This window comes from Crocodylus porosus, unplaced genomic scaffold (assembly GCF_001723895.1).
Source record: "Crocodylus porosus isolate Cpor-Errol unplaced genomic scaffold, CroPor_comp1, whole genome shotgun sequence".
NCBI classification, from domain to species: Eukaryota; Metazoa; Chordata; order Crocodylia; family Crocodylidae; genus Crocodylus; species Crocodylus porosus.
Window position 1 is genome coordinate 12,614,849 of NW_017728927.1, and position 19,411 is coordinate 12,634,259.

Genomic DNA, 19,411 nt, shown 5'->3' on the forward strand with positions numbered 1-19,411 from the left:
TGGCCCTGGCCCTGGCCCGGCCCGCATTGGAGACCCCGCATTGGAGACCCCAGCTCCTCACACGTGTTAGCCGCCCGGGTTGGGCTGGAGGAAGAAGCACCCAGGACTCGTGATAGAGGGATCCCGTTTAGTAGATTTGTTTTGCCAAAAAATGTCTTTAATTGCAAGCTCGTGGACACAGGTGATCTCTTTTATTAGGCCAACATGATTTTTGTTTAAAAAAACAAACAAAAACCCCACTTTAATTGAAGCCTTTTGGGCACAACAATTAAAAAAAAAAAAGCTTGGAATTAAAGACTTTTTTTTGCAAAAATCTTGTTGGTCCAATAAAAGAGATCGTCTCTGTCCACGAGCCGTATTAAGAGCTTGCAATTAAAGACATTTTTTTGGCAAAAAAATCTAATAAAAGAGATCATCTCTGTCCACAAGCCCTGATTGCTTTTTCCTCTAGACCAATACGGCTATCAGGGCTCGTGGACAGAGGTGATCTCTTTTATTAGACCAACAAGATTTTTTAAATAAACAAATAACAAATCTTTAATTGCAAACTTTTGGGCAAAACAATTAAAAAAAAAGAAGCAAAATCTTGCAATTAAAGGAATTTTTTTGTTGATCTAATAAAAGAGATCACCTCTGTCCACGAGCCCTGATAGCCGTATTGGTCTAGAGGAAAAAGCAGTCGGGGCTTGTGGACAGAGGTGATCTCTTTTATTAGCCCAACAAGATTTTTGTAAAAAAATTCCTTTAATGCCAAGCTTTAAAAAAACAAATGTGCCTGAAAGGTTGCAGTTTAAAGAATTTTTTCTTTTTACAAACATCTTGTTGGTCTAATAAAAGATATTGCCTCTGTCCACAGGCCCTGATTGCTCTTTTCTCTAGACCAATACGGCTACAGCCAGGATACCTAAGGTCTTAATATAGCATCAGAGCATACAAGCTGTCATCAACTGGGCCAGTCTATCTTGCCCCCACCTCCTGTCACACCCGGGCAGAGAGCGGGTGCTGAAGGGGAGGGTGAACCGGGTCTGACTGAGTCCCTCTTTCACTTGCAGCCTCCAGGGCTGAAGTTTAGGAGGTTCTGGTTCAGAGGCCTTGCCTCTAACTCCCATATTCAATAGCACCTGATGCCCCTTTCCTCCAAGCTGTCTGATCCCTTCTTGAACATCTGGTGGAACTGAGTGCCACCCGTTAATGGCACTCTGTGTGAAAAAGTTTGGCTCAGTTTTAAACTTACTACCCACTAGCTTCATTTTGTGACGCCTAGTTCTTGTATTATGTGTGAGAGAGTAAATAATAAATCCCTGTTGAGTTTCTTTTCACCATTTAGTATTTTGTAAAACCTTATCATGCCCCCCCCCCACACACTCAGTTTTCTCTTTTCTAAACTGAATAGGTCTAGCCCCTTTAGTCTCTCCTCGCATGGATGCCCCTCCATACCACTAATCATCCTTGTTGCCCTTTTGTGGACCTCTAGCTCTGATATATAATTTTTAGATGTGAGAACCAGAAGTGGGCACAGTATTCAAGGGGTAGGTGCACCATAGATTTATAAAGAGGCATAACAATACTTAGTTTGCAAGAGACAAGCATTTCTTAGGGTGACATGTTTAATCGGTTATCTTTTATCACCCCAATAAATCCTTACCTCTCATAATTTCTGGACACTCATAACCGCAAAATCACTCTTACACCACTAGCTCTTCATTTTTCACTCATTTTTTTTTAACTCTGGAAAAGTACTAGAGTGCTTTTTCTGTTGCAGACAAGGTTCTTTGGGTAAATCTGATATGTTTTATCAGACCAACTGAAATAGTTGGAAAAATTCTTCATAGCAAGCTTTTGGGTATAAATGCCCTTTGTCAGGCAGAGGAAGCATCTGCAGTTGGTGTGCGCGCTTCCTGGATGGGATGAATAGTAAAGAAGCCAGAGGCTGGTATGCAAGAAAGGCAGTCAGCAATGATGTAAATTGAGGAGTCAGTTTTCTGTTGCAAAGAACTCGACAAGACCACAAGAGGTCAGAACGGGTTTTAATATGCTGGATTCCTGTTTGACATCTGTGGGTTTATCTTGTGAATCATGTTTAGACACCTCACAGTGCTAATGTTGCGTGGCACCCCAAGGCATCCTTGAAAGTATCTCCTGGCGCCCTGAGAATCGCTGATCTACAGGGATGAATGTGGGGCAGAGAAGTAGAAATATATTGTCTTAAGTGAATACATGGCCCTGATCTTCACAGCATCCAAATAAATACCTGGCCGTCTTAAATATATTTGTTGTTTCCTCTCCCTGTGAGGTAGGGAAGTGATTAAAACCTCAACTCAGAGAATGGAAACCAGGGGTTCAGCTCTTTCTGCAGGGAATACTATTTATATTAAACATTAATTGGATAAAATATATCACTTGGTGCTGGAATCCTGCTCCTTCTTCAGCCACAAATAATTCTATACACAGTTACACAACAAGGGCGGAGGATGCTCTTGCCACACACTATCCAGTATCCCTTGCATCCTGGCTGAGTGCTTTGAGTCACTGAGCTATCAGAGAAAAGGTGGGTGGCAACAAACCCAGTGATGATGAGGTTGTTTTAAGAGAAAACAATTACTGCTTCTTTTTGAGAGGGATGACTTGGGGGCTTAATTTTAGGAGAGTGCTCTAGGCTGTGAATCCTGACCTGACACAGACCCTTCTCTGATGTGTGGGGTTAGGTTTCTAAGTCCCAGAAAGGAGCGGGATTCAGAGAGGTAACAGGGAGGCGGCTCTGCATGGGGCAACCTTCTTTGTGCCCCCTCCCCAGGCAGGGTCCAGAGCCACTATCTCAGTTGTACCCCCTCAGGCAACTGATAAGATTTAGGACCCCCATCCTTGCTTCAGTATTGAGTAGGTAGTTCTCTGCCCAGCATTTTGGTTGCTGTGAATCTCCTTCAGATGATTAGCTCTATATGCACTGAATAGGGAGTTTAGGCATCTTATGCAGAGCTGTAGCCTCCACTCTGGGGGTCCAGCACCTAGAACATAAGTATTTCCATTGCTGAGCATTGCAACATCTAAGTCCCTTTGTGGAGCTAGCTCTAAGCAATGTGTCCAAGGACTTATGGGGAATCGGTGGCAGAGCAGGTAGTTAAACCCAGGTTTCCTCAGGTGTCAGACTAGTGGGCTCTCTGTCTTCTAATGCTGGCTCTTCTCCTGGCTCACTGAGTAATTTGGGTCTCAGATCACGTAAACTCTTTGTTTCTGCTTCTTTGGGCACATTCCCACAAGCACATAAATATGGTTTGCAGTGCTGCAGACCTGGCTGTGGTGCTGCAAACTGCACGTGCTGCATATGCATGTTTGCCATGCTGCCAATTTGCAGTGCAGCATGGATTTTTTTTGACACTGGCATCTCCTGGTGTCAAATTAAAAAAAACCTCCAGAAAAAAGTGGGATGGTGCACATGGTGGCAGCACGTACCACCTGAAACCAGAGCCTGACCAGTCACAGCCATGCTCTAGGTGCTGGCCAGGCTCCGTACACCCAGGTCGCTGCCACTGCAACCCCGGGAGGCCCCCAAGACCCCAGGTAAGGCTGCTGGGGCCAGCCCAGGTCCTGGCCTCAGCTTCCTCTACCCCACCCGGCACAACTTGCTGCACGCCAGAGCAAACGTGCAGGGGTGTTCTCCGGGGACAAGGACAATATCTGCCCCTCAGAGTTCTTCTGAGGTTTGCTTATACAGCAGTTGAATATGTGAAGCATCCTAAGTGCTAAAGTATAGAATACAAACTTAAGTAGGCACCCAGTATTCTCCAGAGTCATATACAGTCATCGGTACAGTGTACTCACCCTGCCTGACTCAGTAGCCCCCACTATAGTGTCGTCATCCTGGACCACAAGAGACTCAGGATGACTCTCTAGAAAGCGTCTTAAGTGGGTGGGGTTTAGTTAATGCTGTGCTAACCTTTTCTTAATATCACATCTTGAATATCACATATTGCATATTGATGAGCATTTTAATTTAGTTACTTATGAAATGTAGAATTGTTTGACAGGCTTTAAGGTATATCATGCCCTTCTCTAAAACTAAAGGGACTGAGAAGGGGGCATTCAGACATGCAGTGCCCAGCCCACCAGTGAGTAGGTATCAAGGGAATCATAATTGTGCTTACAAAATAAACACGTGAGTGTTCTTTAATGAGAAATAAGATTTCTCATCAGGAAAACTTTAGAGAGTCTCTTGGCGTTTATAGTGTACTTTATAAATTATTGTTACGTTACCGCCTTTGATGGAATCCAGCAACCTGCATTGCCTTTTTTGTTTTGCACCTATTAATTCTGTCTTGTGTTGAGAATGAATGGCTTTGTTGCAACCAGGTTTTCAAATTGTTAGGGAAAGATCTTGCACAGATGCCTCTTTAGGGAATTAATCCTAATTACAATGTCTCCTTGCAAAGTAAGACTGGGAGAATGCCCAGCTGAATTTGCTGTAGTGACTATTTCAGCCAAGATTAGTGGGATATTTATTTAAATTCCGTGAATGTATATGTTAGCCAAATGGCTAGCGAGCAGTAAATATTATGTTATACATATCTACCCTCTCAGATAGAGGACAGTCTGTCTGCAGCAACTTGTGAATCAGACATAGAGATGGTAAGTTTTTTTTTCCCCTTTTTTAACAATATGTCTTTTGTGGATGCATAAAAAAGATCTTTTCGGTTACCGGTCCTCTTGCACACAACACATCCTTGTTACAGTGCTTGATTACTAAAAGGTTCATTACAAGCAGAACTAACTATATTGTACCAACTCAGCAAAGATTGTTTTTGACATGGAGTCCCTGGTCACTCTGAACATTATCTTGGCTTTCACAATTCTTATACTTGGTCAGAGATGGTTTGTAAAATCCATTTCTCAGTACCATCCAGGTGTGAGGCTTAAGTAGTGTGTCAAGAATATTCTCATGTAATTGAACAAGTAAATTCCCTTTCCTGCACTGGCAAGAAGCAAGCTCTGACAGCTGGTGGACCCTTGTGCCTGAGAGCCTATCACAGGGACGGGCAATTATTTTGGACAGAGGACTGCTTACTGAGTTTCGGCAACCCATCAAGGGCCGCATGGCAGGCAGCCCAGTGCAGATAAATATAAATTTTCTCATTTTTTTAGGGGCCCCACAGGCCGGATAGAATGGCCTGACGGGCTGTATCCAGCCCCTGGGCCACATTTTGCCCACCCCTGCCCTATCACCTAGGAGCTCCCAGGCTGGGGGATACACATGGACCCCTCCCAGTTGGGAGATCCAGTCAGCCACCAGGGCTCCCAGCCACAGGGGCTCCTAGCCACGCATTCAATTAACAGCATGATGGAAAGCAGCTACAAAGTTATTACACATATTTTGTAATTTCTTCCTCTTTTATTACACCATTTATTGATTGAACATTTGGCCAGATGGCCACTGAAAGCATTGCTTAATTGGTTAATTGCGCCTTAAAGTGTAACACAGCAAAACAGCTTTGGTTTTGTTGCATGTACTATTCTGGGGCAGCCACTTAATTTTGGTGGGTCACTGTTTTGGTGTGTGATCACTTTGTTTCACTTACTACAGCTTAGTGTAGGTGCTATAATGGTATTCGGACTTCAGTAAAACTAGATCATTTGGGGTGGCTGAAGGGAATTTCTAGCTGTCTGTGTTTTTGTGCCCTATCGTCCTGGTTCTCCACTCAAAAGAGTTAATATTGTTCCATTAGACAACTTCTGGATCCCCGTTAAAAGGGCTTCTATCTCCGTTTTAAAGTTGGTGTTGAGTTGTTGAGGACTGTGAACATTTAAATACAGGACACCTTTTTTGTTTTTCTTTCAGAAATTGAAAAAGAATATTTCTCACAAGCCTCCAAAGTCACCAAGTGAGTGTAATCAAGTTCTTCTATATATAATCATTATATAGAATGTGATTTGGCATCTATGTTCGTTGGATAACAAACACCTGTGATTTTCAGTGGTGTTACTCACTGATATGAAGCCTTCCTATCTGTGAGCTGTGTTCCATAACAGGGAGAAGTTTGACTTTTCTAATACTAAGATTGAAGTTTATAATTTTCTTTACAACCATGTCCTAGGAACAAATTGATGAACAGTCCTTCTTCAACCCTTTTCCTTTGTGGTAGCAGACAGTTTGCAAATTTAAATGGCTGTTTGCTTTTGATTTCCTTGGAGAGGTGTTTTCTCCCTTGCAGTTGTAATCCGAAGTCTTGGGGTCTAGTACTAAAGCAGTGCGTGCAATCATCTAAGACACCTAGGAGTTTACAGTGTTTCTATACCATAGAGGTTTTTGGAATGCTTAAAGCACTGCCATTCCATTTTTAACGTGGCCCATTCTGTATTATGCTTCTATCCTTAAGCAAATTACCCCTTGCAATTGGGAGATCTTTCATGTCTATAAGCTGCTGATACCACTTCCACTTTTTTTTTTTTTTAATGAGTTCCATTCTCAGTGAACTGAGTAAACTCTCGCTTTATCTTCCCCTACCGGGATTTCAATAAGATGTTGAAAGGACTTCATACATGCTTGATATTGAGCTTTTTTATAAGTATGATCTTATATCTCTAACAGTGACTTTCTTTCTTTACCTTGCTAGGTGTAGATCAAGCACATCCTTTCTTTTCATGCAAATGCACATGCATGCTCTTTTCATCTCTCCTGAAGTGCCTATGATGGCATAAACAATTTACAAACAGCAGTTTTTATATGACCTGTTGTCTTTGTGGCATCACCTCTGACTATGCCTTTATTGACATCACAGAAGTTGTGGCTGACTTGCCTATGTAGAAAGGTTCTCTTCTGTTGAGCCACGCAATATCCTTCTTGCTGGCCATCTGTACTTTCATTAATAAACCATTTTATTGTTTGAATGTACATACCTGTTTAGGTACCATGTCTTAGAGATGGATTTTATGTCTTGTATCTACAAGCAAAGGATTTTGGGTGTAATAAAGATTTTGTGATAATTAGGTTTATATTGGGACTTAATGTATCTGGGATTCTTGAAGCAACAGATATCATTTCAAAAGGAGAAAGTGCTGATATACTTGTTAAAGGAAGGGCAGGATGTTTTGCAACATTCAAGTATTTTCTGCTTTAGAGTCTCCATACAGTTCCAGCACATGCCTGTATTCTAAAAAGCCTGCACTTGGGAGATCATTGAAAGGAACAGGAAACATATTTTTTGAGAGCCCAGCAGCCACGACAAGGCAGATTTGGCTAGGATCTCTGCAACAAGGTAGTATAGGAATTCCTTCCACATCTATAAACTATACTTTTCAATGTATACTATCACAGCTGTGGTGCAAGAGGGTACAGCTGCTGTTGAATCCAATCAAAGTTAAGCCTGCTTATCCCTGGGATGCATTTAGCCCATGGGTATATTTTATATTTAAATATTTGCTTCAGAGCCTTTTTTGAATACTCAATGTTTGCAGAAATTTCTGTTCATTGTTGAATATTGTTTAACCTTCAGACTCTGGGGAAACAAACGTTTCTCTTTGGGTAATGCCTGGTTAAAAAAAACTTATTCTTCTGTGCTTGGGTAGAATTGAATTTGAGTTATCTAATTACTGAAAGTTTACATTTTTGGTGTACTCATTTCTGTTAGAGGTTATTAGAAGCAACCTGAGCCTTTTGTTGCATTTGTTCAGAGTTAGTTTAATGTATGGTTAGCTCTGTTTCCCACCCCATCTCTGCTACCCCCTTATTACTAACAGGTATGAACCAAGCTCTGAAGTCAGACGTTGAGATGGGGCACATTCGGAATAAGCTCTCCAGTAGCACTCCAGAGTATCTGAAGGAAGCTTTAGGCATGAAGAAGCCCAAGCACTCGCGTTCTTCTAGCAATGGTGAGCACAGTAACTGTGTAACAGAAAGAACTCTGGTTTGTTTAGGGACCTTGCTGTAGTAATAGCATTGGTTACTGCAATTCCAGCTTAAAGGAAAAATCAAAGCAAATCAAGATGTGCTTTGCAGAGCACTGGCTGAGAGCTGGCTGGTCACATGATGCTAGCTCTCCCTATTCCTAGCTGCTAAATCAGATAATGTGGCTGCCTGCCTGAAACTCTACATGAAGCATTGACTTTCATTGTTACTTCTGTCTATAAAGTGTTTTGTGTGATACACTTGCTATGTAAAAATCAATTGGGCTTTATGAGAAACAGAATTCAGACGCACGCCTACTTTGTATTCCTTAGAAGTAAATTGCAAACAAACATTGCACTTCCCTCTGACATTTTTGCACCTGCTTATTACACATAACATCCAGCATTGCTATAACTCAAAGAGATTGGAGAAGTGCTTTTTTCTTTCTTTTTCTTCTGTTACATTTTGTGGACTTTGAGAGCACTTTACAAGTGACTGGTTAATTTTCTTGCTTTTGTGTGAACCTTTCAGATAGCTATGGGAGGAGGAGAAATATTTTTTAAAAGAAATTTCCACAAAAACTGGCATCTGAAACTTGTAGCATTGGTTCTGAAATTGACTGGATTTCAGGTTGATGCTTTTCAACTGTTATTTGTTACCTTTAACACTGCATCTCTTTCAGATCCTCTTGTGTCAAGGGTTTTCCTAATTTTGCATGTCTTTTTCTGTAGGCTACATCCCTGGAACTCCTGACTACAAAGAGAAGGAAGATATGTACGATGAGATTATTGAACTGAAGAAGGTGTGTCCATCTGCTACTTGTGTAGTAAAAGTTCTATACCCTCTTTCATCTCTGTCTTGGTACCAGGTCAAAAGGATCCTTTGCCTGTACCTGGAAGAGCCACTAAGGTTCTCCACTTAAGTGATGTTAGGGTGAAAATTAAACCCTGCTTGTTCAAGGAAATATCATTGGTCTTGAGGTCTCGACGTATACAAGATATTTGCGCATCAGAATGAGCCTTGAACAAATGCTGAGCTGAACAATGAAAAGGTTTATTTAAATTTGCTTCTTTTGCAACTTGTACTCCCATAGCTGTCCCCATCCTAGTTTTATTAAGTCAGTCAGTTAGTCTGTTGGAACATGAAAGATGATGTGAGGTTGGTTTTGACTCCTGGACAAAGCTAAAAAAGGTACCTGTTTAGAGAAAATATCAGTAAAGAAATACCATGACTCAGAAAACTTGTGTACAATTGCCCTGCTGTTAAGTTCTGTTCTCTTTAATCGTTTCCTAACCCTGCAATTTCCCCTCTTACTTGATCCTAATTTAATTCAGTGGTCCCTTTCTTGCTTCTTTCTTGTCATTATGTTTGGTGATCCTCACTTGTGTCTAGGAGTGACTTGTGGGTTTAACAAAAGCTCATTGTGCCTCTGACTTTTGCCTGTCTGCAGGTCTTGGGCAGAATTTAAGGAGGAACTTTAGACTTTTTTTTATTTGTTTGTTTGCTTGCTTGTTCCATATTAGACAATCCAGGCTCAGAAAAGTGAAGGGGATCGTCTGAAAACAAAGCTCCGACGACTGGAGGAGGAGAATAGCAGAAAGGATCGACAGATTGAGCAGCTTTTGGTGAGTGCTGCAATCCTTTGGCGGGGAGGTGGCTGTCCCCTTTGTTTTCTACTTGAAGTATCTCCATGGCAAGAAGGGGTGATCTTAGGTTTGAAAGAGACAGTTGATACTAGATCATTTCTGTTCTGTGCATCTGAGCTCATCATTCCTACCCAACTATGACCTGGAAGAGAAGAGTTCAGTTTCAGGACAACTTATGCATGTCATTTTGTAGATGGGTTTATTTAGGAGAAGACGATTGCCATTTTGGATGTTAAAGCTAAGCTTTCCCTCAGGAAACTCACTTAATGCACGGTATCCCTGAAGGTGGGAGGGAGCCAAGGTGCATCTGCAGTAGCTGACAGATGTGGGCCTAATTCCTCAGCTATAGAGCAAATAGGAATGCTGTATTGTAAGACTGGTGAGCCTGGATAAGCAAGAAGCCTTTAGTCACTATGGGTGGCATAGAAACTTCTTGGAGATAGGTGAGATAGTGTTCCTGACCAGGAAGCTGAGACAAAAATCTGCAGAAAGGAGGAAGAATATAACAAAGTAGCACGTTGATTTGTCTGTCTTCTCATGTAGGGCTCTGACTTTGTCCGGACTCAGGCAGAGAAGAATGATACTGGATGGGTAATTGCTTCACCACCTTCAGCTTCAATCTTTCTCCTTTCAAAATGAACTCTTACAGATAGAAAAAGCATGAAAAGATAGGAAGAGAGAATGCAGCTTAATTAGGAAACTAGGTTACTGCTGTCATTGTTATTGTCAGATATAAGAATCATAACAAAGACCCAAGATTCACAGTAGCTTAAGAAACCCTTCCTTTTTCTCTAGGTGAATGTGTTTGCATCAGTATTTTTCCTGTTATTACAGCCCTAATTTTAGCAAGGTAAATGTATATTTATGTCCTCCGTTTCTTTCCCATGACCCATAAACGTGAAGGGATAGGATTTTAAGAGGTTATGTTTTTAGTTAGTGATTTCATGTTTCTCTATGAAGAGTGTTTGTAAATGCAGTAAAAGCTTTGTTACATGGCATCAGTGGTGTAAGGGGATGCTGGTTATATAAAAATTCCAGTTACCTGAGGGCAGGGGGTTTTTGGTCTGATGCAGAGCAGGGGGGTGGGGGGTGGAGAGTGGCGGCAGCGCTGCGTGGTGGCAGCAGCGAGCTTCCCTCCACCCCCCTGCATCCAGCCAGCCAGCCAGCCAGAAATTCTGGTTAATAGAGTGTTTTGGTTACTTAAATGTCAGTTAACACAACTTTTACTGTACTCTTAATTTAGTTGCATTTAACATACTAATTAGGCATCTGATTTGTTTAGTTCTTTCTTGAAGGATAGCACTCTTGCTTGCAGTTTGTTTTGTCATGATTCATGTACTACTGAGTATTTATGGCTACATAAAATTTATAAAGAGCAGATGGGATTATGGGGAAATTAAAATTCTGACAGTGGCATTCTTCTAGGATTGATCAGATATGTTTTTTCTTTTGCCTAGATAATCAGTGGATTAAAACAGAAGATTCTCAAGCTGGAACAGCAGTGCAAGGAGAAAGATAACACTATCACGTATGGCTTTTGAGGGGCAAGGGAATGTATTTGACTTAGGCTTTACAATCCCTTCGCTTACTTTCTCCCATTTGAACTGAATTCTTCTATTCCTTGAAGAAGATTAATTCAACTATAAGCACTATTAAACTTTTTACACCCATCCCAGAAATAATTAGTAAACTCTGTACATTGCCAGGGTTGCAGTTTTTACTGCTATATTCCTCATTTTTCAGCAAATTACAGACAGATGTGAAGACTACGAATTTGGAAGAGATGAGGATTGCTATGGAGACTTACTATGAGGAGGTATGTTGGGCAAGGATGTGGTTGTTGTATAGGGGAAGAGAAATTCCATTGTAGACTCTTGGTAGAAACCTTGAGCAATTTTAGATTGGTTTCCTAGCATTTCCTAGCACCTGTCAGTACGTGAACATCACATTTGAAAAAAACTTGTAACAGGCTCACTTGTGAAAGCCTTTCTGAAAAGGAAAAAATTCAGTTCTGATTAAACAAGACAAATAATAAAATGAATATACAGCCATGAGCACATGGATTAATGGTAACAGGATCTTACCCTTGTTTTCTGCCAGGCTTCATTATCTGTGCTATTACCCAAGGATTTTGCTCTCATTTTGACCTACCAGATGCTGCTTACTACATTAGCAGCATGAGCTTCCGTACATCTAAATCCTTTCCATGCCAAGTGTATGTTTCTATTAATGAAATCTATTTTCCCTATTTTACAGATTCATCGTCTCCAAACCCTCCTTGCAAAATCAGAGGCTGTGCGGAAAAAGTATGTGTTTTTCTTTTGAACACATGTACGTGCATATGGGTTTGGTACACAATTTGTGCACATACTGCCTGATGGCAAACAACTATATGTAAAATGCTGTATCTCACTGTTTCTGGAGTTGTTTTCCCCTGTGGTCTTCATTGATTTCACAGCATGCTTGTCATGTTATCTCCACTCTGTGTATTATGGGCTGTTAGTAAGCAAAATCAAAGCCATCTACCTCAGTTAGAGTTTTAAATTCTCATTCTAAAATCAGAAACCCTCAGGCTGTGTCTGCACACTCAAACGTGAATGACTGGTGCCTCACGCGATGAGGGGCACTGTGGCGGTGAGCGGGGACCACCTGCAGCCGCTAGCAGCGGCAGGGGGAGCGGGGTGGTAAGTGGCGAAGAAGTTGAACTGTGGGGGAAGAAGAAAGGTTTTTCTTCTATGGGGAGACGTGTTAAGAATTAATTGCCATGTTTTTGATTGCTCTGATTTAGCACATTGTGTTTTCAGTTACTTCTAACATTGTCTCTCTGTACATTAAAATGTATTGCTTTAGTTTGAAGAAAGCATTCTGTTGTCTTAACATCTCTTCACAGAGATACTGGGGCCTCATACAGACATTCAAGTCATTGCTCTCCTAGAAGCCATGAGTGTCCAGAAGTCAAGGCTTTTTATCCCAGAGTAAAAATGGCTGCTTCAGGAGAAAAATAACTTAGGAAGAACCCATGTTCAATCACTCCCAGGAGAGTTTCTCCTGGGAGAGCAAACGTCTGTACAAGTTGACAATACAGGATGACCATGGGCAGTCTGAGTTAGCCAAGCACTGCTGCCATCTGTTGCCAGCCAGATTAAGGGAGTCTGCAGAGCATACTGGGATGTGTGCATAGGGCCCCTCCTTGGTTGCACAGTTTCAGCACTGCAAGCTCTTCCCTTTTCAGAGCCTCAGCATTTGCATGTCTGTACTTGTGGCTCTAGGTAAGCTTCTCTATCAGGAGAACAAACCTGGGAAAATTCTCCCAGTTTATTTGAGTGCATAGGCAATGCACTGAGATTGGCCACTGCCACTGGCTTCTGCAGGTGTTTGCTGCTCGCACCCGCCCCCCTCACCGTCGATGCGGCCGGTAGCATCTGCAGGCGGTCCCCATTCTGAAATCTCAATGTCCCAATGTTACTTATCATGAAATTGTTAGATACTTGGTATTATTCATAGCTGTGGCCATTATTCTTTTTCTAAAGGAAAGTGCATTTGAATGAAAATTAATCCATTGGTTGACTGTGTACCTAAGGCTGAATAATGGTAGTACCTGAGAGATGTTGTGGTAGTAGAATAGAAAGGTGTTTCATGGGCCAGTGTACTAATCTTGACCCTGATGAAGAGAGGTGAAGATGGGTGTATGATGGGGAAAATTTCATAGCTGAGGTTTAAAAAAAATCAATATGGCAAGTAAAAAAATATATATATATATGAAGCCCCATTTCCCATATGAGCATTTGGAGAATAACTCACAATAAATGCTATGGCATTATGCCTAGGCATTGGTTTGGATGAAAACTCCAGTGCTATGCATTTAGGGAAATCTCAAATCCAGATCCAAACTGCAGCTCAGTAATTACAGTAAATCTAAATACCAGCATAGTAAACCTGTCCACAGAACTAAGAATTAGCAGAACAGACAGAATTAGTACTGGGAGAAAAGGAAAGAAAGAAATAATAGGTCCAGTAGGGATTGTGATAAAAACTTGCATCTTCAATGGGAAAAGGATTGGGCCTTTTAGAAACCAGTTTTGTAGAGAGTTTAAGTATAAGACTTGGTAGTAAGATACATCATGAGGAAGTCACAGCCCACCATTGAAGAGAGATGGGATCAGTGTCTTCTTCAGTCCTTCAATCCAGAGGTTGTCAAACAGAGGCCCCCTTTCTTCAATTTTCAGAAGTCCTGACTTAATAGAATCAAGGGCACAATCAGATTTGCAGAAGGAGGAGCAGAGCACAATCAGTTTTGTTATTTAGCAAGACCCTAACTGCCTTGCCCACGGTAACCAAAGAATCATGTGCTTTCAGTTGCTGCAAAGATGCACTCTTTGTGATAGAGTGGGTTAATGAATAAATGTACTATTTATCTTTCACTTGGACTGGAGTCAAATTTAAGACATAGGCACAATGGGTATCATCACATCAGCTTAGATCTTTTCAGATGTTTTTCACATCATGAAGCTATGACATAATTTGCAACAACTGCAAGTTTTAGAAGTCTAATACCAGGGTTATAATAGTAACAGGATGGTGGGGAATGTTACAGGTCATGACTGAGGTTATCACGCTCTGGCGGGGAAGCTTACATAATGCTTGCTTCCACCTGACCAATTATAAATAATGGTTAACCCCTGTTATTTAAAAAAAAAAATAGAAGAAAAAATCATGATAGCCAATTTAGCTGGTAGGTAGAGTTGCAATAGGTTCTGGAAGCACCTGTGTTTCAAGGAAGAGATATAACTGTAAATTCAAATTCAAATTTGTCCAGATAGTATCCCAGGAGATTATAGTAATGAAGATACAGATTCAGAGGTAGGACAAAATGATGGAAACTTCCTTAAAGAAGCTTGCAATAGGTGTTTTTAGTAAAAGTCAAGGAGTTCAAGACACCTGAGGTTGTTTTCCAAGTATCAGTGTAAGACTATCTAAATTTAATATATATCATGAAAGCAAATAACATATAAGTAAAGTTACAGTAAGAGGGCAAACTCAAGAATACTAGTGCAGCCACTCAGAAGGTGGTGGCAGAGTTCTTCTATGGTAAGAAAGACTAACTTTCAAAGCTGATATCACACCCACTCACAATGTGCCTGTGCTTTAAATGCAACAAATCATTGGAATCTCTGGCATAATTTTATAAACCAATGGAAATTTACTAGAATTATTTTGGGGGTCATTCTGTACGTTCCTTATGTTCCCCCATTATGAATTAAAAAATGGAATATAGTTTATTACTTTTAGAAATATATTTTCTGTAAAAAAAGAAATATTTTTATTTCTCCTGGGTCTGGCACTCAGTGAGTTAACAACAGACTTGCCTTTTACTGCTGAAAGCCATCACAGTTGATGTAGGTTACAGGTGAAAATTAATCATTAGGTCTCTTCCTGTACTCATTTGTTCTGGCTCCAAAAGACAATGGTCAGGGCAGTTTCTCTTGATTGCACAGTTGTCAGTCTTTCCTCAAGAGGCCAAGGACCGGAATAGCAAATGCTGCTGAAGGTCAGAGCTGTAGTGTACTGAAAGAGCTGTGTGAGAGAGTTTCTTATATGATGCATGTCAGCATTAGTCCTGACTCAGGTTAGTGCTGTTAGTCCTGTCTTTTCTGAATTATAAATGCTTCTGCATTTTCAATGTGGGCGGAATATAAAAATGAATATTTCAGCCCACCCTTGAGCTGCAGGCCTAGCAGGACTAAGCCATTTTATTTGCTGTGTTTTTGTTTCTTCAAAAATTAACTCTCTAGTAACAGAGGGTTCAGTGTCCAAAGCCGGGAAGCCTCCAACTCCTCAGTCTGGCCCATTCTTCAGATCTGCCTCTCAGTTTTATTTAATTTTGGGAGCAGCCATTCCTATCACTCCTTATTTTCTGTCTGAGACAATCCTTTAAATATCCCTCCATAGCGGTGAGGGTTTTGGTTTGGTTAGGTTTTGTGTTTGGTTTTTGTATTTTTTTGGTTTTTTCCTTAACAGGTTTCCAGGTAGAGTGGGCCTAGGTTTTCATTCTGAGTATCCCATAGCAAAGACACTCTTCCCTTCTCTCTAGTAGGCTGCTATTGAGTTGGGATGTGTAGTTTCTGTACAAGTTATTTTACGATTCTGCTGTTACGCATCGCATAAAGACCGTAGAGAGTTCCTTACTGCTTCTAAGCACTGTTTGCCTGGGCTGGTTGCTGTTCAGTTGGGTCCTGCCCATACCAGTGCAAAGCAGCTGTTCTATGTGTTTGAGTGCTGACAAACAAATTTTACAACCTCTGAAGAGTTAAAATTAATTTTTCCCTCTTTCCATTAGAACAATTAAAAAGAAGGCAAAATGGCAGCAACACAATCTAATTTTGGAGGCTTTAAATACATTATAGGCTCTTCCATTTCTGTTTTCTGGAGTTACCAGTACCATCTGCATTCTCCAAGTTTGGTTCAATTTTGGAGGCGCTTCGCAAATTCACATCTTTTAAAGCAGAGAGAAAAACTTGTCTGGGGTTTTTCTTCAAAGAGAAAAGAACTTCAGGTAGCTGTGAAGGCTGTAATAACATGGCTGAAAATGCAGCCACTTGCTGTATTTTATTTGTAATGACTGGTTTCTGTTTCTCATCCACCTTCTGTTTGTTAATTCCAGCTTGTTTATGGGCATGTGGGCATTGTCCAAGTTATGGTTCTGCTTCATTGTGCTGTGTTGGATCTGAACCCCTGCTGTTGTCTCCTGTTCCAAATACAGGTCCCCTCCAGAGGGCAAAGAGACCCAGAAACGGCTGAAAATGCTTAATGCTGCTGTCCTCAGATTAACCAAGAACATCACAGAGCTGCAGGAAGAGAATAGAAGCCTGAAAGCAGATCTAGGCCAAACACAGAGCAGCTCTCCTGCTCGCAGGAAAAGGAAAAGTATGTGCCAAAAAGCTTGGGGGCTAGGGAATTAGACTTTCGATATGTACAACACAAATGGGAGAAAGCAGGGTTCAGAAAGACTGCATGGCAGTGTGGATAAAGCTGCTGGAGGCACTGCAGATGTGTTCTTGAAAATGGGCAATGATTAGTCTTTTATCCCAAAAGCTTAATTCTGATTTTGTTATGGGTTGAATTGCCTTTTAATTTTGTGTCTGTCGACTAGGAGTTGCTGGCAAAAGGCAAAGTTTGCAATCTCATCTAACTGCACAAATGCATTTTGTATTTAGCAACATAACTGTTGTATTGAGAAACCGTTCACTGAATTCAGTTCTGAAAAAGCAAATGCATGTGTCATCTCCCTTCCTGTGTTCTGACCGCCCCATGCATTCCTACCTGGGCCGTTTCCCCTTCTCTTCTACCCTGTCCCCTTGTTGTTAATTTTCTCTTTCACCTTGCTTGCATTGTCATCTTGGACATGTTTTGCCAACTCCCTTTGGAGTTCCTTTGTTCTTCTTCCCATTCCTTTGTGGGTTTCTTCTTGTACTTGCCGTTCTCTGAAGGGACAGAGGAACACCCCTGCATTGGCCTTGTGAATCAGGGAATGAGTGGGCAGGAGCTTGACACTACGGGTTGAAGCTGTAAAGGAATTTCTTTTGAACCTGGGCTGTGACTTGTGCTGGTGGTGGACCCAGTCAAGTGGGTTTCTTCCATAGAGTCACTCCAGCTCCCTCCCCATCACTGAGTTGTAGCAGGCAGCTGTTCGTCACATCCCTTTGTTAATTCAGAGAGAGGAAAGGGTCCTAAGGGCAAAGTCTTGTCTGCCAGCCATGTGCTAGTGCTTTTCTTATTCAAAGAGTCTGGAGGAATAAAACATCCACAGTAAAGCTTTGTTTTCCATCTTTCATATATATATTGGACTGATATGAATGGTATCATCTGAATTCTGAAGTGCTTTGTGTAAGATGCTAGACATCTTAAGGTCCTTCTCTCTTTCAAGGCAGCCTTTCAAAGGCGGGTTTTCAGTCTTGTACTTGATGGGCCTTCTGGATGGACAGGGGCTTCTTTTCTTTCTGAAGGATTTCTATCATGCCAATCCAGTTTCCTGTTTAAAACCTTGTTCCCTTCTGTAGATTACAATGAGTGGAGCAGACAGAGGCTGGTGAGACGGATTTCAGAGCTGGAAAAAGTGAGTGTCAGGCACCATATGGCCATCTTATCACTGCTAGAACAGAAAATATAAGGTCACTGATTTCTGTGCTTATAGTGCCTTATCCCTCCAGGCAGCAGCTTGGCCCACTCTGGTGCATACATGTTAACATCTGTACTTTTTCTCTCTTGCTGTAATGCATTTAATTTGTATAGGTACAGTTTTAAGATTACTCTCCTTTTGATCTTGCTGTTCCTTCCTTGCTCCTAGCTTGGGACATAGCTTCAACTGGTGTAAATTGGTATAGCTCAGTTGAAATTGCACCAAATAAATCTCCCCTGTGTTATAGGAGCAAAACACATATCCAGTTGTTTTTTCTGAATTTCTAGAAAGTGAATGAGCTGGAGAACATGTCATTGTTGTCATTGGAAAATGGCCCGTCACCACTGTCTGCTCTGCCACCTTCAGCTTCTGTACAGCTGGATCAACCAGCTTCTCAGGAACCTGACTGCCTTGAAGAGTGTGAGCGACTCCAAGGGCTGGTAAAGCAACTTAAAGGTGACAGGAGCACACTTCAAAGTCTGCTGGCCAGTAAAGAGTAAGTCCAGCTAATAAGCATAGTCTCTGCACTTGTGAAATATTTTACACCAAATTGTGAGAGGATTTCCCAATTTTAAATAAACCTGGATAATTAGAAACTTTTTTCCAGAGCAGTCTTTTAAAATTAACATGTCATCATAACTTGTAAAACACCTCGATAAACAAAAGTCAGATTCGATCTTCAAAAATAGAAACTTCATATTTCTAAAAAAATGTTCCAACTCATGATATTTCATCATTACTTTTATTCATCTTTGAACCTTTTTCAGTTTTGCTGGAAGTTCTTCCCATAGCATTCAAAAGGTCCTTTCTCATCTTAAAGCCATTGCCATAGTGTGTGTTAAAAGGTCAAATGTGTATTTATTTAAAATATGTAATTACTACAGTGTTAAACAAAAAAGATAATATTTATTGATATCAATTTTTAAATAGTAAATGATTCCTGTATCTTGTAGAAATATACATTTTGTATATTTGCTTGAGTGCTTAGATTTTCCAATATCCATACAGTTCAGAGGTGAAGCTGTTACAGCAAGCAAAGATTGAAATGGAGCAAGAACTACAAAACCTGCAAGAGAAGGGGAGAGAGAAGAGTGAAAAAGAAGAGGCTTTGAGGTATCTTAACAGAGCTATCTTTCTCATTCTGAAATAAATTGATAAGCTTTGGTATGATACCGTTCTCATGCTCCACGGTTCAGAATCCAGCAGGAAGTCACCTAGAACACAGGAAGCGGGAGTAAATGAGGTGTCTGGACAGAACTGTTTTGCCTAAGTGATGATGATCTTGGAATAGACTACTGGGGAAGGTGTCTTGATATGGAGTGTCAATAAGGGTCTCTGTGTGGGGGAAATGAAAGACAAAGGAATGTGGTGGAAAAGCACAAGAGTTGGTTTAAAATAATCCATAAAAACTGATGTATTGGGCTGGATGACTTTTCTGTTCTTAATATTTCTTATGAAAAGCGAGGCTCTAGACCAGGGATCGTTAGTGTTTTTGGGCAGAGTGCCAAAAACACCCACAACCTCGATGGGTAAGATGTTGGCATGCCAGGGATGGATGGCGAGGGACCTGATCCTTGCTGTGGCAGCACAGTTTTGGCCTCTTTGCCATCATCTGCCCCAAGGTGCATGTACCAAGCAAAATGCTTTTGTGCGCCACGCTCTGGCACCCATCCTGAGGGTTGTGTAACTTACCCTTCCATGCAGATTCCCGTA

The 19,411-nt window shown here is 41.2% G+C and overlaps 1 protein-coding gene across 1 annotated transcript in view; it reads left to right on the forward strand.

The window, feature by feature from the left end:
• Positions 1–4,566: 4,566 nt before the first annotated feature.
• Positions 4,567–19,411, forward strand: part of IQCE (IQ motif containing E) — a gene marked incomplete at its 5' end in the record, with an annotated part of 36,477 nt that continues 21,632 nt past the window's right edge. The window contains 14 exons of the mRNA XM_019542152.1: positions 4,567–4,623; positions 5,831–5,873; positions 7,110–7,247; positions 7,729–7,860; positions 8,608–8,678; positions 9,400–9,501; positions 10,066–10,113; positions 10,980–11,050; positions 11,266–11,338; positions 11,779–11,828; positions 16,283–16,446; positions 17,580–17,635; positions 17,986–18,194; positions 18,707–18,811. Of these exons, the coding sequence (XP_019397697.1) occupies positions 4,567–4,623; positions 5,831–5,873; positions 7,110–7,247; positions 7,729–7,860; positions 8,608–8,678; positions 9,400–9,501; positions 10,066–10,113; positions 10,980–11,050; positions 11,266–11,338; positions 11,779–11,828; positions 16,283–16,446; positions 17,580–17,635; positions 17,986–18,194; positions 18,707–18,811 (1,319 nt within the window). The remainder of the gene's footprint in view (positions 4,624–5,830; positions 5,874–7,109; positions 7,248–7,728; positions 7,861–8,607; positions 8,679–9,399; positions 9,502–10,065; positions 10,114–10,979; positions 11,051–11,265; positions 11,339–11,778; positions 11,829–16,282; positions 16,447–17,579; positions 17,636–17,985; positions 18,195–18,706; positions 18,812–19,411) is intronic.